Below are 25,618 nucleotides of genomic sequence, written 5' to 3'. Positions count from 1 at the left end.
AGCTGAATTTGTACTCAGGTCTTCTGAAATCCAGATTCATCTAGTAATCTAAAGAGGTGATGAGGGGCTAGGTTGATGGCCATCTGAGTTGGATGTAGGGGACACATGGTAAGAAATGGAACTCAAATCAGTAATGGAACTCCAACAATTGATTGGAAATGATCATTGAGGTTAGGGAAAAATAAAGATGACTAACAAGTCATGAATATGGGTTACTGAATGAATAATGTGTATCTTGAAAAGAAATATGGAAGTTTGGAAGAAGAGAGTATTTAGAAGAGAATGTACTTAATTTTATTTTGTACCTATTGAGTTTGAGATGGCTTTGGGATATCCATTTGGGAATGTTCAAAAAGTAGCTAGTGAAGTGAGACTGAAATTTAAGAGAGAGATCTGGACTTGATAAATATATGCAGGTGTCATCTGTACAGAGATAATTAAAACCACAGGAGCAAATGAGATCCATAAAAGAGAAGAGAATAGACCATTGACATAGCTTTGAGGGGGGTGGAAGAGACATACAATTGAGGAGGAACATATTGATTTGAATGAGATTGAGGAGAGAAAAGAAAAGAACCAAGAGAGAGCAGTACTGTAGAAACCTAAGGAGGAATGTCTAGGACAATAGGACATTCTATCAGAAGAAAAAGAATGAAGACTGAGCACAGGACATCAGATCTAGCAAATAAAATGCAGCAACACTAGAGATAACTTGTTGGAATCTTTACAAAGTGTTAAGCCATTGTGATTGATTTGATCTTAGAGAAAAATATTTTGGGCCAGAACTTGAAACAAGATACTAAGTGGAATTGATAGAACAATGCTTGTGTTCATACCTTTAGAGAGCTCATAAGTACCTAAGTACTCAATGGAGTTCACACGTTTGGGAGAGTTCAGGGTTAGGGTTTTGCACTCTGAGAGATAACCTAGAATCCCTCTCCCTCCAGAAGGCGGAGTTAACCTTTGGGAGATCTCATAAATAGAGGGAGCTCTTGGAGCTTGGGAACTGACTGGAATAAAGGAGAAGATATATCTGATTTTATAAATGCATATCCTGTGATTGAAAAGCTTGACCCTTCAGGTCAAAAAGAGAGCCAATACACTCCTTTTAATTTGGAAAAAAATTAAAGATTTGAAAAAGGGTTGTACTCTTTATGGGGCTACATCATCTTATGTGAAGATGTTGCTAGATAATTTGTCTTATGAAATCTTAACCCCGAATGATTGGAAATCCATAGTGAAAACATGCTTAGAACTGGACAAAATTTGTTGTGGCTTTCAGAGTATCATGAATTATGTAGGCTTCAAGCTCAACGCAATAGGCAAACAGGAGCTATTGTACAAGTTGCTTTTGACCAATTAGCTGGTGAAGGTCAGTATGCAGAGAATTCAGAACAGATGTATTATCCTATAACAGTGTATGAGCAGATTTCTAAGGACACAATAAAAGTTCAGATCTTTTATCAGCTGGCTGCGATTTTGGAATAATTATTTATTTCAACTGAGACTAAGGCTGCCTCCAGAAAATCTTCACAATAATTATCAATTGAAGGAAGATGACTTCCATCATAAAACTGCATTGACTTTTTTTGGATGCTGCATTGCATTGTTGACCTTGTTTGATCTTGTAGAACACACACACACCACACACACACACACACACACACACACACACGCACACACCCCACTAGATCTTTTTTGCACTGAATCCCTGTTAATATATACATACCTTCCTCATATTTAACTTGTTCTTTCATAATAAGTGCAAAATGAATGAAATGTCAAAAAGCCTTTGACAATGAATGAATTGGTGTGCTAATTAAATACCTTGGATTTTCCTCTGAAAAAAACCTGAAATATATTGATGTTATCATAGAATAACTAGATACTTATTTCTGATACCAAATCATGTTAAGGAGGCATATAATTTTAAACATTCTCTTTTAAAACCAAATTGAAGATTTGAGACATAACTAAAAACACAGTATGAAAAGTTTCTGTCCTCTATATAAAAATCTTTTGAAAATTTCACTTTTGGTATTTATTGTTGTTTAAAAAAAAAACCCCAAAAACCTTAAGTCTCCAGAGGCCATTTCTTAGCATGTTTCACAACTTGAAATATTTATAATCCTGGCACTGTTGTTTGGATCTTTCCATCTGCATGAATAATTTCCATGGCTGCCTACAAACAGCCCCTAAAGAATTCCTTAACCTAAAATGAATCTTTTTTTATTATAAGGAAGAAGTTGGGACTGAGTATTTGGGCATGTTGGAGCTCACATCGGTCAGGCATCACTACCCATTTGTTTGAAAAGTAGAGCTCCAAATATTTGAGATATGTTTTTTAAAAGGCAACATCATGCCTCAGGAAGTACAGATGCCTGTTCAGGGTAATTGAAGGCATACGGCTGAACACACTTAATAATAATTGTGCTTTTGTGTGTGATTTCACTCCCTTCCTACAGAGCTGGAGTTTTGACGTCTCATGGCTGGTTACATTAAAACTTCCTTCGGGGTCTGGATAAATCCATCTTCTCAATTGCATTTGAATCAGAGACAGCTTTAAAGGGAGCAGTCTTGTAAAGACAAAATAGCCTGATCAACCACATGGAAAGCTTTATTAAAAGCTCCTCAAGATTTAACTCAATATGGGATTTTAAATTTTTCATAGTATTTAAGAAATTATTGCCAAATTTGAAATGTGTAGTTTCTTTTGAAATTAAGACACAGCTATATTACATCTAATGTCAACAATAACCTCTTCAGAAACACACTTTAAGTATAATAATGATACAGGCTACAGTTATTTCCATTGCAATTGTGTTGCAAATAGAAGATATTTTCATGGGCAGCAAAAATTCCTACAATAAAAAATTTTAAAATGTTCACTACAGAGACTTACTATCATCATAGGGTCAGGCAAAATTGTGTGTATCTGTTCCGAGGGGGCACTATCAAGCCAACAGAGAAACCACTATTTTATGTAACTGCCAGTCAAAAGGATAGGAATTCAAAAGATCCAGAGAAAAAAGGGAAAAAGTGAACAAGCATTGATTAAATGCCTACTATGCCATTTACTTTGCTAATAGCTTCACAAATATGATGGATTCTAGTATTATCTGCATTTTATAATTGGGAAAACATAAAATATGTCACTTGCTCAGGTTCACATAGTAGGTGTATGAGGTCAAATTTTCTTTCTGACTCCAGACCTGTGTACTACCTAGATGACCCAGGAAATCTTGGAATTGAGAAAATTTTGTAGAAAAAGGAGTAACTATTTTTTCCTTCCTAAGAATTCCCTAACCTAATTTATTATCTTCTTTGAAATGTAACTTCTTACTTACATGAATTGATGCTAAGTGAAATGAGCATAACCAGAAGATCATTATACACTTCAATAACAATACTATATGAGGATTAATTCTGACGGAAGTAGCTATCTTCAGCAATGAGAGGATCCAATTCAGTTCCAATTGATCAGTGATGAACAGAACCAGCTATACCCAGCAAAAGAAAACTGGGAAATGAGGGTGGTTTGCTTGTCTGATTTTTCTTGTGCAACAAGAGAACTCTATAAATATGTACACATATATTGTATTTAAGATATACTTTAACATGTTTAACATATATGAGACTGTCTGCAATCTAGGGAGAGAGGTAAAGGGAGGGAAGGGAAAAGTTGGAACAGAAGTGATTGCAAGGGTCAATGTAGAAAAATCACCCATGCATATGTTCTGTCAATAAAAAGCTATAATAAAAAAAGAAAGAAAGAAAGAAAGAAAAAGAAATGGAACTTCTCAGATGAGTCCAGGGCTTCTTTGGTTTTTTGTTTTGTTTTGGTTTTTTTTGTTGGTTTTGTGTGTGTGTGTGTGTGTGTATGTGTGTGTGTGTGTGTGTGTGTGTGTGTGTGAGAGAGAGAGAGAGAGAGGGGGGGGGGAGGGAGGGGAGGTACAGAGAGAAAGAAGGGAAGAAGGGAAGGGAAAAGAGAAAAAAAAAGAGAAGGAAAAGAAGGAAGAATAAGTAATTTTCCCAGAGGAGCAGAGCACTGGTAGTAGAGATAAAAAAAAGAATAACACATAATTGATTAGAGTTTGGGACTGAGGATCCAAATTCTTGATTCCTCTTGTTTAAGAGACTCAAGTAATGAAATACTTAAAAGGAGAATGATTTCAGCTAATAGAAAATAGCATTCAAAGGGAACTAGAGACATCAAGAACAATCTCTTTTTATAGATTAGGAAAATGAGAAAGGATAACTGACTTCTACAAAGTCAAATAAGAGACCTTTTGACTCCAAATGCAATATTCTTTATACTTTGCCACACTGACTTTGAATATGAAATTGGATAAAAGTTTATATTTAAAAAAAAAACTCAAGATTTTAAAATTCACTTTTCTTATTTCTTTTTTATGTTGCAGAAGCAGCTAAGGGCAGCAATTAGATACCTCATTTTTTAAATATTAGAGAAATAGCTGTTAGAAATTGTTCTCTACTGTGCTTAACAAGGCTCTTTTATATTTAACAAACCAAGTGAAGAACACAAACCTTTAATGGGGACAGTTTCTGGGCATGGACCAGAGATGGATGGAACCCAAGTAGAGTTGTGCTTATTGTTTTCATCAAAGCACCTGGAATTATTTTATGAGCACTATTATTTTAATTATTTCAGACATCTCTGAATTATATTGTCAGTGATTTTTACTGTTTTTCAATTGTGCAGAGGAGTAAATGAAGTCAGAAATTTGACCAAGATCGCAGACCATGGCTCTGACAGAAGTTGCAGTGGAGCCTAATTCTGCAACAGAATTCTATTCCCAAGATCACAATCATACTTAATAGTCATAGTTCTGCAATTATCATCTATTTTCTCTCTTATTTAAAAATGAATTATTCTCAAAACTAGCACATTGCTCTGAACAAAATAGTTACTTAATAAAAGCTTGTTGGATTGATCTAGAATAGAAAATGGAATTAAAACTAAATTTATCATCATTGTTCCCAAATCTGTTCTACTTTCTGTTTTTCTAGTTCTATAAATGGGACTACTATTGATTTGTCTTTATAAAAGCCAAATCAAAACAATAAAAACAATCACTAGCCATAAATTGTTTGAAAGTTTAGAGTTCTTGAAATAAGCACAAATGTTCATACTTATTTACATTTTATCGTAGGGTCAGACATTGTGCAATGGTTAACGAAGAACTTAACTATAGAAGATCCAGGTAAGTGAACTTTGTTTTTCCTATTTATGGACATTACTTTATTTTGGAACTTTTTTTTGAGATGTATCTTCTTGGAGTCATTCTCACTAAAACATTCTCCTGGAATATAATAATTATGCTTAACTAAGGGCAATGCAAATAAATCTTAAAATATTTTTGATATTTTATAGAGTATGTTCAGCATAATAGCATTTTAATATCTCATCTTTGATAAAATGCCTGGATACTCTTACTTAAGTGATATATTTGCCTTATAGGTGCAGATTCATGTTACACATAGTATTCTTTATGCCTTTCCTCTGTTGATTATTGACATTTTTTCCTGTTTATAATTTGTTTGTAGATGGTTATTTGCGTATTGTTTTTTCCCATCATACTGTGAGCTTCTTGACAGCAAATACTACCTTTTATGTGTCTTTGTTTTTTCTGAGCTCAACACAGTACATACGCAGTATATAGGAGATAATCAATGCTTCTTGCCTGTACCTGGTATATAATCAATGCTTCTTGCCTGATTGTCTAATTAACTAAAGAGTCTGGTCTCACTAAATTATATGTAGTTGTAGTACTTTGTGGTCACATATATACATGCATTCTTGAGCTCCCTCTATAATAAATTCAATCACAATGAAATTTCCTTCATATACAAAACATATCTAATATTCAACATGGAACCAATTTGTTTCAAGCTATTGTTTGTTATAATGGCTTTTAAGTACAATGAAACCAGTTCTATAACTCATTCAAATCTGAATACTATAATGATATTAGTTACAAATACTAGTCTGACCTTTTAAATGTATCAATGAATTATCACAACACACATGGCAGAATGCTTGAAAATATCTGGACAATTATTTTGTTTATGGATTTTATTTTATCCTTGCCATCACTCAATTACAAAAAACAAACAAACAAACAAACAAAAAAACCCATGTATCCTTCCCTCAAAAATATAAGGAAATAAAGTTGTGAATTGGCTTAAATCATTCATTCTTTTCTTCTCAATTCAGGAAATTGTGAAGTAGACAGGAATGGGCTGTTAACTGAGAAAAAATACCATTATCAAATGGGTCAATTTTTCTACAGTTTTTTTTGGTGGAAGGAGTTGGAAGCCAGGGAAGTTTCTCTTTTTCATCAAAAGAAGGAAATGGGACATTTGCCTACAGGGTATTGGAAAAGCATTAGGTCAATACTTTCCATGGCAAATTGACCACATTGACTCTTGCTTATGGGCTGAATTTTCTGCAATTATTCTCAATTTAGCATTCCCAGCTAGATGTTCATTGTGAAACAGATTGTGTTGGTTTCTTTATGTATGAGCACACATAGACTTGGAGTAATTTTCAACCTTGAACATCTTTGCATGTTTATGCTGCATTTGTTCAATGGGGGAGGGTGGAAGGGAGAGGAAAAAGAGGGTTCAAAATAAAATTACAGTAAACTCTCATTGAAATGCACAAATCTTTTCTCTTATGTCCAATTTGTTAATCGTTCTGACTTGTATCTATTTTGTTCAGATGACCTAAGTGCCCAGATTTAGAATTGTTTATCCCTCAGGCTTCTTTAAACATGTATTATTTCCAGATAAACATTTGATTCTCTAGGTCAGCACTAAATAAAGAGGGTTTTTTTTTGTTGTTGTTGTATATATTTTAGTTTGATGTATTCAAAGGTTTTTGAAGCTATTAATGTCTATCTCTAAATGAATGCTAGAATGGCGAATCATAATTGATACCCACTGTATCCTTTTGAGTAAGAAGTATATGTGCACTCAAAAATGTTTTTATTAATTAGAAAAATGTCATAGGATTTGCTTATTGTAAGAGGTGACTTTGAATTTTGAAATATATATATATATATATTACTATAAACATGCAAAAAGCTTGGTTTGGATCAGAAGTCCTTGATTTTTTTTTTTTTTTGTCTCTTCATTCCAAAGGTATTCAAAAGTAAAGGCCCTTTGGAAATGAACTGCATTGTAATGCAGTAAATATATCTACTTTCTGTTGGTGGCAGGTATCTCACAAAAAGTTTATCATTAAAATAAATTTATTCCAGATCTAACTTTTGACCTCCTGTAGTTTAGCCCCCTGTTGATGCCAGGGAAGGAGAGATAAGTAAAGGAGGGGAAATTCACTTTCCTGTAGTGCTAAATATGTCCTGAAAGACTTTCTGTAACTGTGATTATTAACCATGGCTAATTGGACTGAGCTGCTGAACAGAAAAACAAAAATGAAAGTAGTCAAGACATTTATCCTTGAACTGTTCCTACTGCTTCTATTTCTGATTGGTATAAAATTATATTTCTCATCCTTCCCAAACTCTGTTACTTCCTATGGAAAATTGCTGATTTTCGCTAGCTAAATTCCATGATTTCTCAGAATTCACCTGAAAAGTGAGTGATAATGTCTTTCACTTATCAAAATGTGGAGATTGTTGCATAAATGCAAAATATTTTTATTTTACAGACCTTGCGTCTGATTTTACACAGTTTGTGAAGATCAGAGGAGATGTGGGAAAGTGTAGAGGAAGAGGGAAAAGAAAGGAGGAAAGATGAGGGAGAGAGAAGAGAAAGGGGAAAAAATGGAGAAACAGAGTAGAAGAGAAATATAAAAAATAGAAGATAAAGGAGGAAGAAGAGAGAAGATGAGACAGGAATGAAGATGATAATAAAAAGGATGCAAAGAAATTCTGAAAGGAAGAAAGCTGCAAAAGCAACAGAGGTCTGAGAAAAGGAGAAGTCCAATGCTTCAGGCTCTGGTCAACTATTACCTGTCCAGCAATCTTGATTCTGCCTTTCTTGCTATACCAAGGGAGCACCCTGGAGACCTTAGTTAAAGAATTAATTTCTTTGCTTTAGCATTCTCACTCTCTCTCACCTAGGAATATTATTTCCCCTCCCTGGTCTTCAGAGTTACTAGGAGGATTAATGAGTGAATGCTTGGCATGGTGACACATCTTAAAAGGAACTATATTTTTCAGCCAATGATTTATTAAGTGCCCTTGTTGTACATAACCCATGTATTTGACTAGAAGGGTTACAACCTAATGATCAGAGATAGCCTTGGTCTCAAGGAACTTAAGGTTTGATAATAAGGAAGGCAGGCTTGCCACAAAACTGGTAGTGGGAGGAAAGGAAAGGTTTGGATCTCAAAATGAATCCAAAGGGCTCAGGCAGTAGTATAATTTGGGAGATGTATTACTGCATCACAACTTATTCAGTCCCCATAAATGTTCAGGGAAAAGACAATATTTGTTCAGTAAATCGTATCACTAGATACTTTTCCAGGTTCTGGATATTCTAAACATAAAACAAGACAAAAAAGGTAGCAACAATTATGCCAGTTCTCAAGGAGCTTGCACTGTATTAGAATTGTTACACAAGGGGAGAATACAGTTCAGTAGGAATAAGGAAGTCATCATAGGAAATATAGATTCTAAGGCATTATATATATATATGTATATATTATATACATATATATATATATATATATATATATATATATACATACTGTAAAGATTCAGGGTAAAAGATTTAGGGAGAAAAGATTACTTGAAATAACTTTCTCATTTTGCAGATGAGGAAACATACCATAGGATTTAAATGACTTAATAAGGTGACAGAGGAAGTAAGTTAATACGTAATCCTTGTTTTCCATATTTGCAAAATGGGTAAAGGGCTCATAAATAGATTTCACTTCTCAACATTTACTTATAATTCCTTGATTCAGTTTTCATCCATTTATAACATGAACTAAAATAGTTCTATTGAATCTCTATTGTAAGTTGGATCTAAGTATGGAACCTCTTTCTGCTTGCTGTGTCCCCTATTTGCATATAGTAGAGAACTGAGCTTGGAGTCTTGGGTTCAGGTCCTTCCTAAACATATCATTGTTATGTGATTGTAAATTCACTTAACTTCTTAGAGTATCAGGCAACTCTCCATGAAAATGAAAGATTCCCTCCTACCCCTTTCCTATATATTTCTCCTTCCTGGCATATGCCAGAAGTCAGAATGAATGAGGTAGAAAATTAACTCTAGACTAAAAGTCACTTTCTTGCTCAGATGAGATAGTTCCTTAGTGGGCTAGGCTTTTACCACTGCCAAACTCTTGTGGTCTCTACTATTGCCTGGTTGCCAGAGGCACCTCTGATGATTCTTCCAATCTTTCAAAGATCCCAAGTTACAATGTTATCATTATTATTATTGGCAAATGATAGAATGGAAACAGTTTTAATAAGGGATGATTTTTAACCATTTTCAACTTTGCAACTCTAGCCTAAGGATTTATTATTATCATTATTTTTAGATAAGAAAATAATTTAAATGATTCTTTTAAGTCACACAAGTGAAAAAACATAAAGCCTTTTCCTCTTTACCTTGCTTCCATCCTGTGTTTCTGAAAACTCATGGTTTTTAAGGGGAGGGAGGAGATTGTTGATTATTGAATGACATCGTTTAAACACAATTGGTCTTAAATCCATTTAGCAACCTTGTCTAATTCTCCTGCATCTAATGATATATATGCAACTATTCAACCATTTTTCCTAAAGTTGACAACAGATGCTATGACAGCTTTCAGCACCTGAAGAACTGACATGTTGAAATTCCCCTTATCCTTTTAATTCCTCCTTTTTCGGCTTTTTCCAAATATCTTACAAGGAGAAGGAAAAAAAATAAGTATATATCTGTAAGAGAGTGGGGCATAATATTCTCAGTAAAAGTTCAAATCTTTTTATTGTTTGAAGATTTACAAAGTGCATTTATTCTATTTGCTTGTGTGTCTTGTATACACAGAAAAATATGTTATGTTGTTGGATTCCATGTATACAAAGATTCTTTTCATTTTTATATTTGTACCTTATTCACTCGGGCAAGTGCTTGGCAGATAATAGGTACTCAATAAATGCATATTGATAAATTGATGAATTGTGGTAACCTTATTATGTAAGAAGCATAAATATTGATACTCATTTAAAAAATTAACATTATAGCTAGTATTTATAATAATGTATTTTAATAATTTGCAATATACTTAATATAATATGATATAATATATTTAGGATTATGTCATTTATGATAATTTATAATATTTTAGTAATTATTTAATTCAATTGCTATATTTTATAGATAAGATAATGAAGGCTCAAAATGGTGACTTGCTTTGTGACAAAGATGATGTGCTAATAAATGTCAGTGGAGATTTGCATTCAAAGTTCTTATAGAATAGAAGCAGTCCAAAGACATTTTTTAGATTCTCCAGCCCAGAAACTGCACTAATTGTTTAAGATACAGTGTAAAAGGAGAAAATATACATTTCTCTGTGTCTCTGTCTCTCTCTCTGTCTCTCTCTACATATATTTACTATATCTGTATTAATATATCTATTTATAGCTATATCTATCTATTTATAAAAACTGGTATTTTTGTCTATCCAATTTCACAGACTTTACCTTAAAATTGTTGTTAGGATCCTTAGAATCTGTGGATCCAGTTAAAGAGCCTCTATCTTAGAGGGTAATTAGGATTGAGATTTGAGGTGAATGGAAGAGGTGGCCTATAGAAAGCATTGTTTGACAAATTGTGGTATATGAATATAAAGGAATACTATTGTACTATATGAAATAATGAGAAGGAATAATTTAGACTTACATGAACTGATGCTAGTAAAGTGAGCAAAATCAGGAGCATATTATACATAGTAACAAACAGCAATAGTGTGTAATAATCCACCTTGATAAACTTAGTTCTCAGCAATATAATGATCTGACAATTCCAAAAAGACTCATGATGTAAAATTTCAGCCACACCCAGAGAAAGAACCATCCAGTCTGAATGCAAGTCAAAGAATATTTTGTTTTTTTGCTTTTTTTCCTTTCTCATGGTTTTTCCCTTTCGTTCTGATTCTTGTTTTCCAATATGAGTAATGTGGAAACATGCTTAATATGAATGCACCTTGTATAACTTATATTAGGTTGTTTGTTGTATTGGGGATAGATAGGGAGGGAAGCGAGGGAAAGAGAAAAAAAATGGAAATTGAAATCTTATAAAAGTACATGTTGAAAACTAGCTTTACCTGTAATTATAAAAAACAATCATAGTAAGTGAGGGAATAACGTTGTTTGAATTGAATTTTCAAGTAAGCCAGAAATTCTAAAAGGTGCTAAAGAGTTTAGGATATACATGAAAAAGAGGATGTGAAGCATCTTGTGCAAAGAACAACAAATATACCAATATACTTATATTTAAATTTAAAGGTATTAGCCACTGGCATTGACTGTGTGGTAAGCTGAGCAAGGGTTTTCATGGTCAGACATATGTTTTAGGAAATTTACTTCGGCAGCTACATGGAGGATCAATTGGATTGAGGAAATGAGACAAACAAACCATTTTGCAGCAGTTCAAGTGAGAGATGAAAAGATCATGAATTAGAGAGGTAGCTCTGTGAGGAGAGAGAAGCAGGTTATAATAGAGAAGTTCTCCTGGTAGAAACAAGATTTGACAGTTGACTGGATATGTGTAGTAAATCATAGAAGTTGAGGATGAAACTAAGATGAAGCTGAGTGAGCAGAAAGATGGAGATTTCCCCCAAAAGTAGTGCAATGTCCAGACTTGCTCGCTATAGGATCTCAGTATCAGCCTGAGTCCTTGATCTTAAGAGAGGAGTGAATAAGTGGGACTCACATGAATGGTCAAACATGGAGTGGTTTATTCCAAATTCTCTCAGCCTTATATACCCTAATACCCTTATATAACTATAGTATACTGCACATGTGCTAACTATAAACTGCATATGTAGGACCACATAAACAACTGCTCTTGTGTGTAGATGTCTCTTTGCCACTTGGTATGACTCTGCTTTAATTACAACATAGGTTGTCACACCCTGGGGGGGAGGTGTGGAACTGTTCATACCCTTTGATCCAGCAGTGTTACTACTGGGATTATATCCCAAAGAGATTATAAGAAGGGAAAGGGACCTGTATGTGCACGAATGTTTGTGGCAGCCCTTTTTGTAGTGGCTAAAAACTGGAAACTGAATGGATGTCCATCAGTTGGAGAGTGGTTGAATAAATTGTGGTATATGAATATTTTGGAATATTACTGTTCTGTAAGAAATGACCAACAGGATAATTTCAGAAAGGCCTGGAGAGACTTACACGAACTGATGCTGAGTGAAATGAGCAGGACCAGGAGATCATTATATACTTCAACAACAATACTATATGATGACCAGTTCTGATGGACCAGGCCATCCTCAGCAACGAGATCAACCAAATCATTTCCAATGGAGCAGTAATGAACTGAACCAGCTATGCCCAGAAAAAGAACTCTGGGAGATGACTAAAAACCATTACATTGAATTCCCAATCCCTATATTTATGCACACCTGCATTTTTGATTTCCTTCACAAGCTAATTGTACAATATTTCAGAGTCTGATTCTTTTTGTACAGCAAAATAATGTTTTGGTCATGTATACTTATTGTGTATCTAATTTATATTTTAATATATTTAACATCTACTGGTCATCCTGCCATCTAGGGGAGGGGGTGGGGGTAAGAGGTGAAAAATTGGAACAAGAGGTTTGGCAATTGTTAATGCTGTAAAGTTACCCATGCATATATCCTGTAAATAAAAGGCTATTAAAAAAAAAAGAATGGGAGAGAGATGATTGTGTTTCTTGGTATCAGGGTAAAAACCATTGGATTAAGAAAGACTGAAGATCTGAGAAAGAGTGAGGATGATGGTGGAGACAATTTTCTGGAAGGAATGGGAGATGATCTGATCAAGGACGAAAGCACTGGTTTGGGAGTCAGAAGAACTGAGTTCAAATTCCTTTACTTACATAATGCTTCTTAACTTGGACCCTGGACAAATCCCTTTAACCAACTTGGACTTCAGTTTCCCCAGCTATAGAGCTGACTGTTTGTACTAGATGGATTAATGTCACTTTAGGGCCAACATTTAATGAATGCTCTAAAACTTGTGTGCTTCTCACTTTATTAAGCTGAATCTTTATGCAAGAAAATGCTCTTTTGGCTCAATGAATAGCTTTATAATTACAATCAGTATCAACTCTATATTAGAAATATAGGTACCTACCTACTTCATCTTCACTACTCTTAGCAGTATTGATTGAGAATAAAACTAATGATTGGGGGAAAATGGGAAAAATAACGATGAAAGCTCTCTGGCATACTCTTAGGTAGGTAGTTCAGTTCAAAACAACTAGATATTTTATTGGAATGTTTTGATTGTCTTTGTCATTCAACATCCAGTTTTAGAAGTAATAGCATGTATGATAGTGTGAGTGTTTTCAAAAGCTTCTTTGTTCAGTCTTCAGCCATCAGAAAATAGAGGTTTGGAAGATGGAAACCTGGTTTTCCTTTTACAAGAAGAGTGACAGTGAATTTCCAAGGGGGCAATTCAACCAATCACCTGGCTAAATAAGTTATGGTATATGTATGTAATGGAATATTATTGTTCTATAAGAAATGATGAGCAGGCTGATTTCAGAAAAGCTTGGAAAAGTTTCTATGAACTGATGCTTAAATGAGGTGAGCAGAATCAGGAAACATTGTACACAGTAATAGCAATATAGCGTTCCAAGACAATTCCAATAGACTTGGGACAGAGAATACTATCTACATACAGAGTGAGAATTATGGAGACTGAATGCAGATCAAAGCATACTATTTTCACTCTTTTTTGTTGTTGTTTATTTGTTTACTTTTACTTTCTCATGACTTTTCCCTTTTGTTCTGATTTTTCTTTCACATTATGACTAACATGGAACTATAACTAAAATTAGTGTACATATAAAAAAGGAAAGAAAAAAATGAGATTTTGTTTGATGTGCTTATCTTATTCCCCCTCTTTCTCTCTTTCTTCCCCATTATTTTGACAATAATATAAGAGTGCAAAATTCTGATAAATGTATACCTGGTTTATCCATAAAGAAGATATGCTTATAACACTCTTTGCGAGCAATAGGGTCGCAATATAACTACCTAGATAGCATGTTGTTTAGAATGCTTGTTTCTAGAGCAGAAAAACCTGAGTTCAAATTCTGGTTCAGATATTTACTAGTTGCATGTTTTGAGATGAGTCATTTTGCCTCTTGCACAGTTTCTTCATCTATAAAGTTGGAATATATATATATATATATATATATATATATATGAGTATGTCTATCATGATGCCTATATGATATATATTTAATGGATGCTTTTGGATAATCAATGTATTCATAGAAGAAGTAGTGAGGCTGGCAACAGGTAGCATGTGCCAGGCACATCAAAGCACCACCCCTCTTTGATCACCATTTACTCTTAGATCCTGATGATGCTAGCCTAGGACCCTGAACCCAAGGACATTGGGAATAGCAATCCATAGTATGCTGCCAGATCTTCTACTAGACTAGTCCTTGTAGCCATCATCCTCCACTGCTTCCATAAAAGGGAATTTCTATGGAGAAGAGGCCAGCTAAACAACAAAAATGCTAACAATCTGAGACTGAAAGGCAAGCAAACCAGCCCAGTTGAAGCAGCAAAGTATCCCAGAGAGAAGGACAGAGGGATTATGTGCCAGATAAGTCAAACTACCACTTCTATCTTGATCACCATTTCTATTCAAAGTCCAGTGAAAACAACTCAAGACTCTAACCAGGGGTCCTCAAACTTTTTAAATAGGGGGCCAGTTCACTGTTGGAGGGCTGGACTATAATAAAAACAAAAACTTTGTTTTGTGGGCCTTTAAATAAAGAAACTTCATAACCCTGGGTGAGGGGGATAATCGTCCTCAGCTGCCACATCTGACCCACAGCCATAGTTTGAGGACCCCTGCAACCCTGTCAGTCATTATCCTGAGGAGCAACTGCTATAAGGATGCAGCCTGCAAATTTCTCTTATAGGTGCTATAGTCACAGCTACTTAATACCTAGAAAAGAAAGTTCTCATCACCCAAGTCCTTGGCATTGTTAAATGTTTCAACATCAGAAAATGATATAATTTTATCAGTGTAGATACAGTAACAAAGAAGAATTAACATCTATGGCCTATAGACAATGGGTCTTTTCTTTTGACTTGCAGCTGAAATCCTCCATATGTGTTTTTCTTTCAATAGAATATGAGCTCCTTGAGAATAGGGACCATCTGTTCTATGTGTATCCCCAGTCTTTAGCATAGTGTTTTGTGCATGGGAAACAATAAATGATTCATTCATTAATACTTCTAATTTAGAATAAGGCTAGTATATACATTTAAGGAAGATGTTGAGAAATCAGAATATAGTAGAAAAATAACTGCAATAACAGCAATTGTCTATAACATCCTAATAAAGAAATGAACAGTTACACTTAAAAATTTAAAAGAAAACAACAAAAGAACTTCATTATCCAATCCCTAAACAAAATTTGAACTATCTCTCCCTTTCTTTCCCTGTTATATGTCTCCTCTGCCTCTATCACCTTAAAGTGGTATTGTGATATGATATTGTGAGTCTGCACATGTTTATTCTTCTTCATATTAAGGTGGAGAGTTATGTGGTGTGATAGAAAGAATACAGCATTTGGAATCAAAAGATGTGGGTTCAGATCCTACTTCTGGGCCTCAGTTTCTTACTGACAAAAAGTGGCAGAGGAGGTTGAATTAGATGACTTCTAAGGTCCCTTTGTGCTCAAAATCAATGCTGTTATGATTGTCTAATGTGGTTTTACATTTTCTGCACAAGTTGGATTTCATTTTCATCTCTATTCCTATATTTCTTCATGTTTTGTGGAAACTGGCTAGTATATTGGGGAGAATGCTAAAATGCCCATTTCTGACAAAAAAATTGGAACAATTAAGTAAAGGCTAGGCAACTACTTGTGCCAGTGTTACATTGTTACTGTTGAAAAGAGGAAGTTAATATTTGGAAAGGGAAGCTGCAATCTCACCAAGTACACATTTCAGCGTTAGACATAATAGGGCTTTTCCACATCCATAACACTCTAGAACCAAAGAGATTATTCAAGTGCCATATAAAGATTGGCCACAGTCATTGGAAATTGTGACACTAATGATGTTTACAGCACTTTATAGCTCAAAGGAGAAAATGGATTCAAGGAAGGATGTGTTATTTTGGCAAACTTTAGGAATATTAAATATAAAGAAGAGGAAAAGGTAGTCACACATGTAATAACTGAGTAAGAATTAATTATTGCATATAATTCACAAATAGGAAATCATTAGCTATATTATGCTTGAGAGATGGGTTTGCACTGGTGCTAGATTCATTGCTTAATGCTTCTAATAAAGTTATAAATCTTCATCAATAGATAGGTAAAAATCTACCCATATCTAGCATAAAGGTTACATTTTTCAATAATGATAGTTTTGATAGCTTAATATATTAGCATTTGTGACTTGGAGTAGGCTTTATAATAGAGAATATTTATCCTTTTATTTTTTTAACATAAAATTTCTCTCCAAAGACACTACATTATTAGTAAGTACTCATTGATATATAATGAATATGACATAAAAAGTACATAACAATTGACCTTTGGGCATTAAAACAGAATAGAAGAAGATTGATAAGATATATATGCAGGAAATCAATAATATGTCTTAAACATCTATTAAATGCTAGACATTGTGGTAAGTGTTAAATATACCAAAAAAAAAAAAAAAAAAAGGCAAAACGAATCTAAAACCAGTCACAGGGATCAAGAAGCTTATAATTTAATGATGGAAACAATAAGTAAGCAACTGACAAATAAGCCATATACAAGATAAATAGGAAAGAAATTAAAATAAAAGCTCTAGAAGTAAGACAGATTGAGGAAAGCTTTCTAATAAAGCTGGGTTTTACTTGTTATTATTCAGTCATTTCAGTGGTGTCTAGTTTTTCATGACACCACTTTATGGAGTTTTTTTGCCAAAGGTAGTATAGTGATTTGACATTTCCTTCTCCACTGAAATCAGAGATTAGTGTCACATAACTAATGAGTATTTGTGACCAGATTTGAACTAAGATGTTCTTTTTTTTTTTTTTTTTTTTTTTTTTTTTTTATTTAATAGCCTTTAATTTACAGGATATATACATGGGTAACTTTACAGCATTAAAATTAAAACCTCTTGTTCCAATTTTACCTCACCCCCCCCACCCCTCCCTAAATGGGGATGAATAGATGTTAAATATTTAAAATATAACGATACACAATAAATACCCAAAACATTATTTTTGCTTAAAAAGTCAGACTCTGAATTTTGTACAATTACTTGGGAAGGAAATCAAAGATGGGTGTGCAAAATATAGGGACTGGGAATTCAATGTAATGGTTTTTGTCATCTCCCAGAGTTCTTTTTCTGGGTATATAGTTCAGTTCATTACTGCTCCATTAGAAAATTTGGTTTCTCGTTGCTGGGGGATGGCCTGATCCATCGGACTGGTCATCATCTAGTATTGTTGTTGAAGTATAATGATCTCCTGGTCCTGCTCATTTCACTCAGCATCAGTTCTTTTAAGTCTCTCCAGGCCCTTTCTGAAATCATCCTTTGGTCATTTTTACAAAAGTAATATTCCATAATTTTCATATACCAAATTTATTCACCATTCTCCAACTGATGGACATCATTCGGTTTCAGTTTCTAACCACACAAAGGGCTGCCCAAAACTTATTGCACAAAGGTCCTTTCCCCTTTATTCTCGGGATATAATCCCATGAACACTTTCTGGATCAAAGGGTATACGTTTGATAACTTTTTGAGCATAGTTCAAACTACTCCCAAAATGGTTGGATTGTTTTTCACCAACAATGAATCAATTCCCAGTTTTCCCATCCCCTCAACAATCAAATTATTTTTTCCTTCATTTAAAATCTGACAGGTGTGGTTATCGAGTTGTCTTAATTTGCATTTCTCGATTTAATGACTTGGGCATCTTTTCATTGACTAAAATAGTTTCAATTTCTTCATCTGAAATTGTCTGTTCTATCAGCCATTTTTTTGGAGAATGGCTTGATTTTTATAAATTGAGTTAATTCTCTATATTTTTGGAAATGAGGCCTTTATCAAGAACCTTTGACTGTAAAAATATTTTCCCATTTATTCTTCCCTAATCTTTTGCATTAGTTTTTTTGTACAAAACTTTCAGTTTGGTATAATCAAATTTTCTATTTTGGATCAGTAATGATCTCTGTTCTTTTGGTCTAAGACCTTCCCCTTTGGAGTCGAGAGGTAAACTATCCTATGTTCCTCTTTTATTAATTTTCATTCTTTTGCCTAGGTCATGAACCCCATTTTGACCTTATCGGGTTGCGGGTTAAGTATGGATCAATGCCTAGTTTCTCCATATTGTTTCCAATTTTCCCAGCAATTTTATCAAACAGTAAGTTCTTATCCCAAAAGCGGATCTTTTGGGTTTTCAAAGGAACTAGGTTCTATATTTGTTGACTGTTTATCCCTTAATAATCTATTCCCTGATCCTAATCTTTCCTAGCCAACCAAATAGTTTTGGTAACTGCTGCTCTATAGTATAGTTTTGATTGGTACAGCTAAGCCACCATCATTTGATTTTTTTTTATTAATTCCCTTGAAATTCTTGACCTTTGTTTTCCATATAACTTTTTGTTATTTTTCTGGTCATTAAAATAGTTTTTAGTCTGGGTATGGCTAAATAAATGATTAGTTTGGTAATATTTCATCTTTATTATATTTCTCGCCCTATCCAAGGCATTTAATTTTTCAATTGGTTAGATCAACTTAATTTTTGTGAAAATTTGTTTTTTTCAAAAGTTTCTATTTTCCCTTGGCAGATGATTCCTAAATTTTTATATTACCAGTAGTTCTTTAAATGGATTTCTTTTGTAACTCATTTTGGGATTTTATTGATATAAAGAATCTGATGACTTATGGGGTTTTATTTTTAACAACCAAAGTTGGGATTATTTCTAATCTTTTTTAAGAATCTCGGGGTTCTCAATAACCATCATGTCATCCCAAAAAAGATGATAATTTGGCTTCCTCATTGCCTATTCTTATTCCTTTAATCTCTTTCTCGCTCTTATTTATAGCTAACGTTTCTAATACAATAAAATAGTAACGGTGATATGGGCAACCTTGTTTCCTCAGATCTTATTGAATGGTTGGTTTGTCTCCATTACAATGATGCTTACTGATGGTTTTTAAATAGTGCTGCATTATTTTTAAGGAAAATTATTTATTCCTATCTCTCAAGTGTTTTTAATAGGAATGGATGTTGGATTTATCAAACTTTTTCTGCATCTTTGAGATGATCATAGGTTTTTTAATTTGGTTTTGACATGGCCAATTATTTGATGTTTTCCTAATATTAAACCCTGCATTCCTGGTAAAATCCTCTTGATCATGGTGTATTATCTTGGAGATGATTTTCTGTGTCTTTTTGCTGTATCTTAATTTTTTTAATTTCTTAAGTTGGTCTTTTTTCTTTCTTGTTTTAACCCTGGTTTATATCAGTACCATGTTTGTCATAGAGGAATTTGGAGGACTCCTTCATTCCCTATTTTCAAATAATTTTATAGCATTGGAAATTGTTCTTTTTTGGTAAATTCACATTAAATCCTGGTTGGGATTTTTCTTAGGGGTTTTTAATTCCTGCCTATTTCTTTTCTGAAATGGGACTATTCAAAACAATTTACTTCTTCCTCTTTAGTTGAGTTTATTTTGGAGGTAGTCATCCATTTTGGTTATCAAATTTTTGGCATAAAGTTAGGCAAAAATAATCCTTTTTTTCTCTAATTTCCTCTTCATTGGTGGAAAGTTCTCCTTTTCATTTTAAGACTTTTTCATTTTCCTCCCTTTTTTTCTAATCAGATTTACTAAACTTATCTATTTTATTGGCTTTTCATAGAAAACTTTAGTTTTATTAATTGTTCAGTTTTTTTTATGCCTAATATTGGTCAATTTTTGAATAGGTTCGAACTCTGAAGAACGTTTTCTCTTCTATCTCCATTCAATTTTTCTCAAAGATCCAACATACCTAATTTTCTAATATTATTTTTTTTTAATTTCTTTTTCTTATTTGTTTTGGTTTGGTTTCTAATTCTGAGGTGCAAGGTTGGATCTCCTACTATTACAGTTTTGTTGTCTATTTCTTCTTCAACCTCTTCTTCTCCTTTGGAAGCTGGGTCCTATTGGTGCATATTGTTTAATTGATATTGCTTCGTTGTTTATTCCCTTTGGGATTAGTTTCCTTCCTTATCTCTTTTTGTCCGGATCTTGGTGGCTCCCCAAACCTTCCCCAAAATTTTTTCCCTTTTCCTTTCCTTTTTCCCCTTTTGTGTTTTTTTAGTTCATTTATCCAGTCCACCCCCTCTTTTTAATCCCATTAATTTCAAAATTCCTTTTTCCCTTTCCAAAACCCCAAATTTTTCCCCTCCCCCAACCCTCTTTCCCCCTTATTACCCCCTCTTGTATCGTCTTTCCTCTTTATAATCCCTCCCCCCCCTTTGGTCCTTTCCCCCTTCCTTCCCTTATTACTCTTTTTCTTTTCCTTTTCCTCCCCCTTTTTTAATAGGCGAGGAATTTTCTCTAAAACAAATTAATTATTTTTTTCTTTAGCCAACTCTGATGAGAAATTCACCTGTTCCTCCCCTCTCTAAATTCCCTCGATTGATAAGTTTCCTTAGCCTCTTTGTGGGATGTGGTTTCCCTTTTTATTTTACCTTATTCTGTTCCCTTTTCCATATCTCTTCCCTTTTTTATGTTATATCATCTATCCAAATTTACATTATTTTTTTTGTATATCCACAAAATACAATTCTCAAAAGTTTTTTACCTTTTCTGCATCTCTTGGTTCTTCTTGGAGATCAAATTTTTGTTTAGTTCTGGTTTTTTCAAAACAAATGGAATTCATTTGTTTCATTAAACTCCATCTTTTCCGGGAAAATTCACTTAGCTGGGTAGTTTATTCTTGGCTGCATCCCAAGTTCTTGTGCCTTTCGATATCATATTCCAGGCCCTTCTTTCCTTTAAGTAAAGGCAAAGATCTTGATCCTTTTGTGGCACCTCTATTTAAATGGTTTTGGCTGCTTTAAAATTTTTTCCTTAATCGTAGTTCTGAAATTTTGCCCAATATTCCTTGGGTTTTAAGGTTTTCTTTCAAGGTGTTCGATGAATTCTTTCAATCCTATTTCTTCTGATTCTATTACATCTGGGCGTTCTCTTTGTGATTTCTTTAAAAATATCTAGGCTCTTTTTTTCATCTAGTTTTGGAAATCCAAATTCCTCAGATTATCCTTAATCATTTTCCAAGTCTGCATTTTAGGTAGATAATTCATGGTTTTTCCAGTTTGTTTTTTTTGGTTTTGCTTGACTGATTCTTGCTGTCTCAATGTCTTAGTTTCAATTTGTTCAGTTCAATTTTAAAATTATTTTCTTCATTGCTTTTTCTTCTTTCTGTATATGTCCAATTGGTTTTGAATTATTTTTTGGTCTTGGTTTTTTCCATTTCATAATTTTTTGTAATTTTTTCTTTCAACCAGTCCACTTTCTGGTAATTCTTTATTTTTATTCACAATTCTTACTTTCCTGTGATTTTTTTATTTTCCAATTCACCAATTTGCCTTCCTGGGGTTTTTAACTTTTTCAATTCTTTTCAGGAAGTTTTTTTTCTTTTAAGGCTTCCTTTTCCTTTTTTTCTTCTAACTCTCTTTTGGACTTTTTGGTCTCTTCTTGAACATTTGTGGAGGACAGTCTGTCATTTTGCTGTTTGAGGGGTCTCTTCAGGTTTGTGACCTGCTCTTTTTCCATAAGCTGTGGGTGTTCTTTCTTTTTTTGTTTTTAAAGCCTTTGGGTGGTCTCCTGGCAAGGGGTTACCACTTCCTCTGCAGAGCAGGAAGATGTAAACCGATTTCTGGCCCTCAGGGTTGGGTTTGGGGGAGTTTTCCTTAACAGGATTAGCCTGGCCAGCTATCAAACTGAGTAGGGCTGGTGGTTTTTGCCCTGGGCTAGGGCAAGTGGTGATGTCACGAGGCAGCCTCTTGTGGGACTTGGTTTAGCTGAATCAGACCGAAGGCAACAGCCCCTCCCCAGTTCCCAGATGCTCGGCCCTGGAAAACTCTGGCCCCAAGCCAGCTCCCCCTCGGAATTAGGCTCCGGGCTGGGAGTCCTCCGTGGGATCCCTCCCCAAGGAAAAGCCCCTTCTCGGGTTGGGGCTCGCTTTCTGAATCTGTGCCTTCACCCTGGGTTTGAACTCTCCTCGGAACCTTTTTCTCCCATCTGCGTCCCCCAAAGGGGAACCAACCTTTTTGGCGGATGGGATTTTCTTGCGGGGTGGGTTTGTTCTCTTCTTATTTTTAAAGTTGAGTCAAGACTATTTTGAGGTATATAAATTTGATAAAAGAGGGTAAGAGAAGAGCTTAGAAAGACGCGTGTGTCTTCTCCGCCATCTTGGCTCCGCCCCCCAACTAAGATGTTCTTGATCCCAGACCCTGTGCTCCATTCACTCAGTGACCTAATCTCTGGTCTCGTGGATTTTTGTTGGGACTTAAAATAATTGTTTTCCATTTTGTAATGAGTTTGGATTCTGAAGGCATTTTTGAGGCAGTTGGGTTTAAGGGACTTGCCCAGGATCACATATCTAGTATCAAGTGTCTGAGAGCAAATTTGAACTCAGTTCTCTATCCACTGCACCCACTAGAAGGCATTTTTAAGTACCCACTACATAGAAAGCTCTGTGCTATGTACTGAAAGCACAAAAACCAAGATAAAACATTCTGTGCTCCATAAGGAACTTCTATTTTGTTAAGGTAAAAGCACATATATATATTTTACTTTGAGATATTAAGTGCTTTGTCCAAATTCATATAAATAATAAGTATCTGAGACAGGATTTGAATTAAGATTTCCTAATTCCCAGTTCAAAGTTCTATCCAAAATGCTACCTAGTTGATTCTAGTCCAAATTCCTCATTTTACCTAAAGATGAGGAAGATTAGAAGACTTTCTAAGGTCATACAAGTCATAGAGACATTTGTGTATACCCACATATATAGATGTATATATATTATGTGTATATTTATATTTATATAAATAATATAGTCACATATATGCATATATGTTATAATGTGAATAAAAATATCTATATTTATATCTGTATCTATATATACATACGTACATATGCACACACTGTAGTCTATTATTTCCTTTCTTGTTATTGTTGTGTGGGGAGAAGAAAGGAATATCAGTTTTGCCTCTCCAGCTAAATGGCAACCTGCATAGTCATCAATCATGCTTTATGAATCTTCTTCATCTCTAAAAGTTTCTAACAAAGTGTTGGATTTATTGTAATTACTGAATAAATATTTGTTGGTAAATTGTTTCATTACTATTATCTTTTTGGTTATGGGGCAAGATGCAGTCGTTGTTCATGTTTAGATAATAGAAGATTTCTTAACAAAAAAAAACATAATAATAACTGCTTAGTGGTTTTCTGACTTTTAATGTCACATAAATCCTAAAACAGGAAAATATACACTTGAAAAAGCTATATGTTTCTGTTATTGATCATCTCTTGTGTGCAGCTTAAATGGAAGAAATTATTCATTAACTTTACTAATGTCCTCCACATCTTTCTTTTTGTGAATAATACTTTCTTGATGGAATCAAATCATAAAAATCACAGGCATTCTTAATGAAATCTATTATCACTCAGAGGAGATCACTTTAACAGTCTATGCAGAAAAAAGAGAGATTGCATATAGATTAAGACATGAAATTTGCCAGCTATTCCATGAGGTATATCATTAATTATGTATCTTGCACAAGCACTGTAGTTAGACCATAGAAATGGAGATCCTGAGAAGTTGAGCTCATGTTTAAATTTCATTCCTATGGATCCACTACCTCTATATCACTATCAATAACTTTTTTAGGGTTCAATAATAACAGGATTGTTGCTGAATAAAAGGGAATAATAACAACAAAATAATGAACATTTATATAACATTTTTATATTGTGCCAGGAATTGGGCTAAGTACTTTACAATAACTTTCTCATTTGATCTTCAAAACAACTAATTAAGGTAGGTGCTATTATTATATTTATTGTTTTTTCAAGGCAATTGGGATTAAGTGACTTGCTCTGAGTCAAATAGGGAGAAAATGTTAAATGTCTGACAATAGCTTTGCATTCAGGTTATTCTGACTTCAGGGTCAGTGTGTTATCCATTGCAACACTTAGCTGCTCTTATTATTCCTATTTTACTGATATAGAAAATGAGGCAAATAGAGAACAAGTGATGTGGCTGGGGTCGCATACATAATAACTTTTTGTTTTGTTTTGTTTTGATCAAACTATTTATTTATTTATTCATAGCTTTTTATTTACAAGATATATGCATGGGTAATTTTTCAGCATTGACATTTGCAAAACCTTTTGTTCCAATTTTCCCCCTCCTTTCCCCTACTCCTTCCCACAGAAGGCAGGTAGACCAATACATGTTAAATATGTTAAAGTATATGTTAAATACAATACACGTACATATATCCATACAGTTATTTTGCTGCACAAGAAGAATTGAACTTTGAAATAATGTACAATTCAGCAAAATAACGTTTTGGTCATGTATACTTACTGTGTATCTAATATATATTTTAATGTATTTAACATCTACTGGTCATCCTGCTATCTAGGGGAGGGGGTGGGGGGGTAAGAGGTGAAAAATTGGAACAAGAGGTTTGGCAATTGTTAATGCTGTAAAGTTACCCATGCATATAACCTGTAAATAAAAGGCTATTAAATAAAAATTTTTAAAAATGAAATAATGTACAATTAACCTGCAAAGGAAATCAAAAATTCAGGCAGACAAAAATAGAGGGATTGAGAATTCTATGTAGTGGTTCACACTCATTTCCCAGAGTTCTTTCACTGGGTGTAGCTGGTTCTATTCATTACTGCACTATTGGCACTGAATTGGATCTTCTCATTGCCAAAGATAGCCACTTCCATCAGAACTGATCATCATATAATATTGTAGTTGAAGTATATAATGATCTCTGGGTCCTGCTCATTTCACTCAGGATCAGTTCATGTAAGTCTCTCCAGGCCTTTCTGAAATCATCCTGCTGGTCATTTCTTACCGAACAATAATATTCAATAACATTCATATACCACAATTTATTCAGCCATTCTCCAATTGATGAGCATCCACTCAGTTTCCAGTTTCTGGCCAATACAAAAAGGGCCGCCACAAATATTCTTGCACATACAGGTCCCTTTCCCTTCTTTAATATCTCTTTGGGATATAAGCCCAGGAGTAACACTGCTGGATCAAAAGAGTATGCACAGTTTGATAGCTTTTTGAGCATAGTTCCAAATCTCTCTCCAGAATGGCTGGATGTATTCACAATTCCACCAATAATG

General features: G+C 34.1%; 1 protein-coding gene across 3 annotated transcripts in view; it reads left to right on the top strand.

The window, feature by feature from the left end:
* The window catches only part of RGS7 (regulator of G protein signaling 7), a 648,000-nt gene that overhangs the window by 400,234 nt on the left and 222,148 nt on the right, over positions 1 to 25,618 (top strand). For all 3 annotated transcript variants that reach the window (XM_003767790.2, XM_031966955.1, XM_031966954.1), the window contains exon 4: positions 5,175 to 5,225. In XM_003767790.2, coding sequence (XP_003767838.1) covers positions 5,175 to 5,225 — 51 coding nt within the window. The remainder of the gene's footprint in view (positions 1 to 5,174; positions 5,226 to 25,618) is intronic.

Source organism: Sarcophilus harrisii, chromosome 4 (assembly GCF_902635505.1).
Source record: "Sarcophilus harrisii chromosome 4, mSarHar1.11, whole genome shotgun sequence".
NCBI classification, from domain to species: Eukaryota; Metazoa; Chordata; class Mammalia; order Dasyuromorphia; family Dasyuridae; genus Sarcophilus; species Sarcophilus harrisii.
The sequence above is the reverse complement of the archived record's forward strand: the minus strand, read 5'-3'. Positions and strand labels throughout refer to the sequence as shown.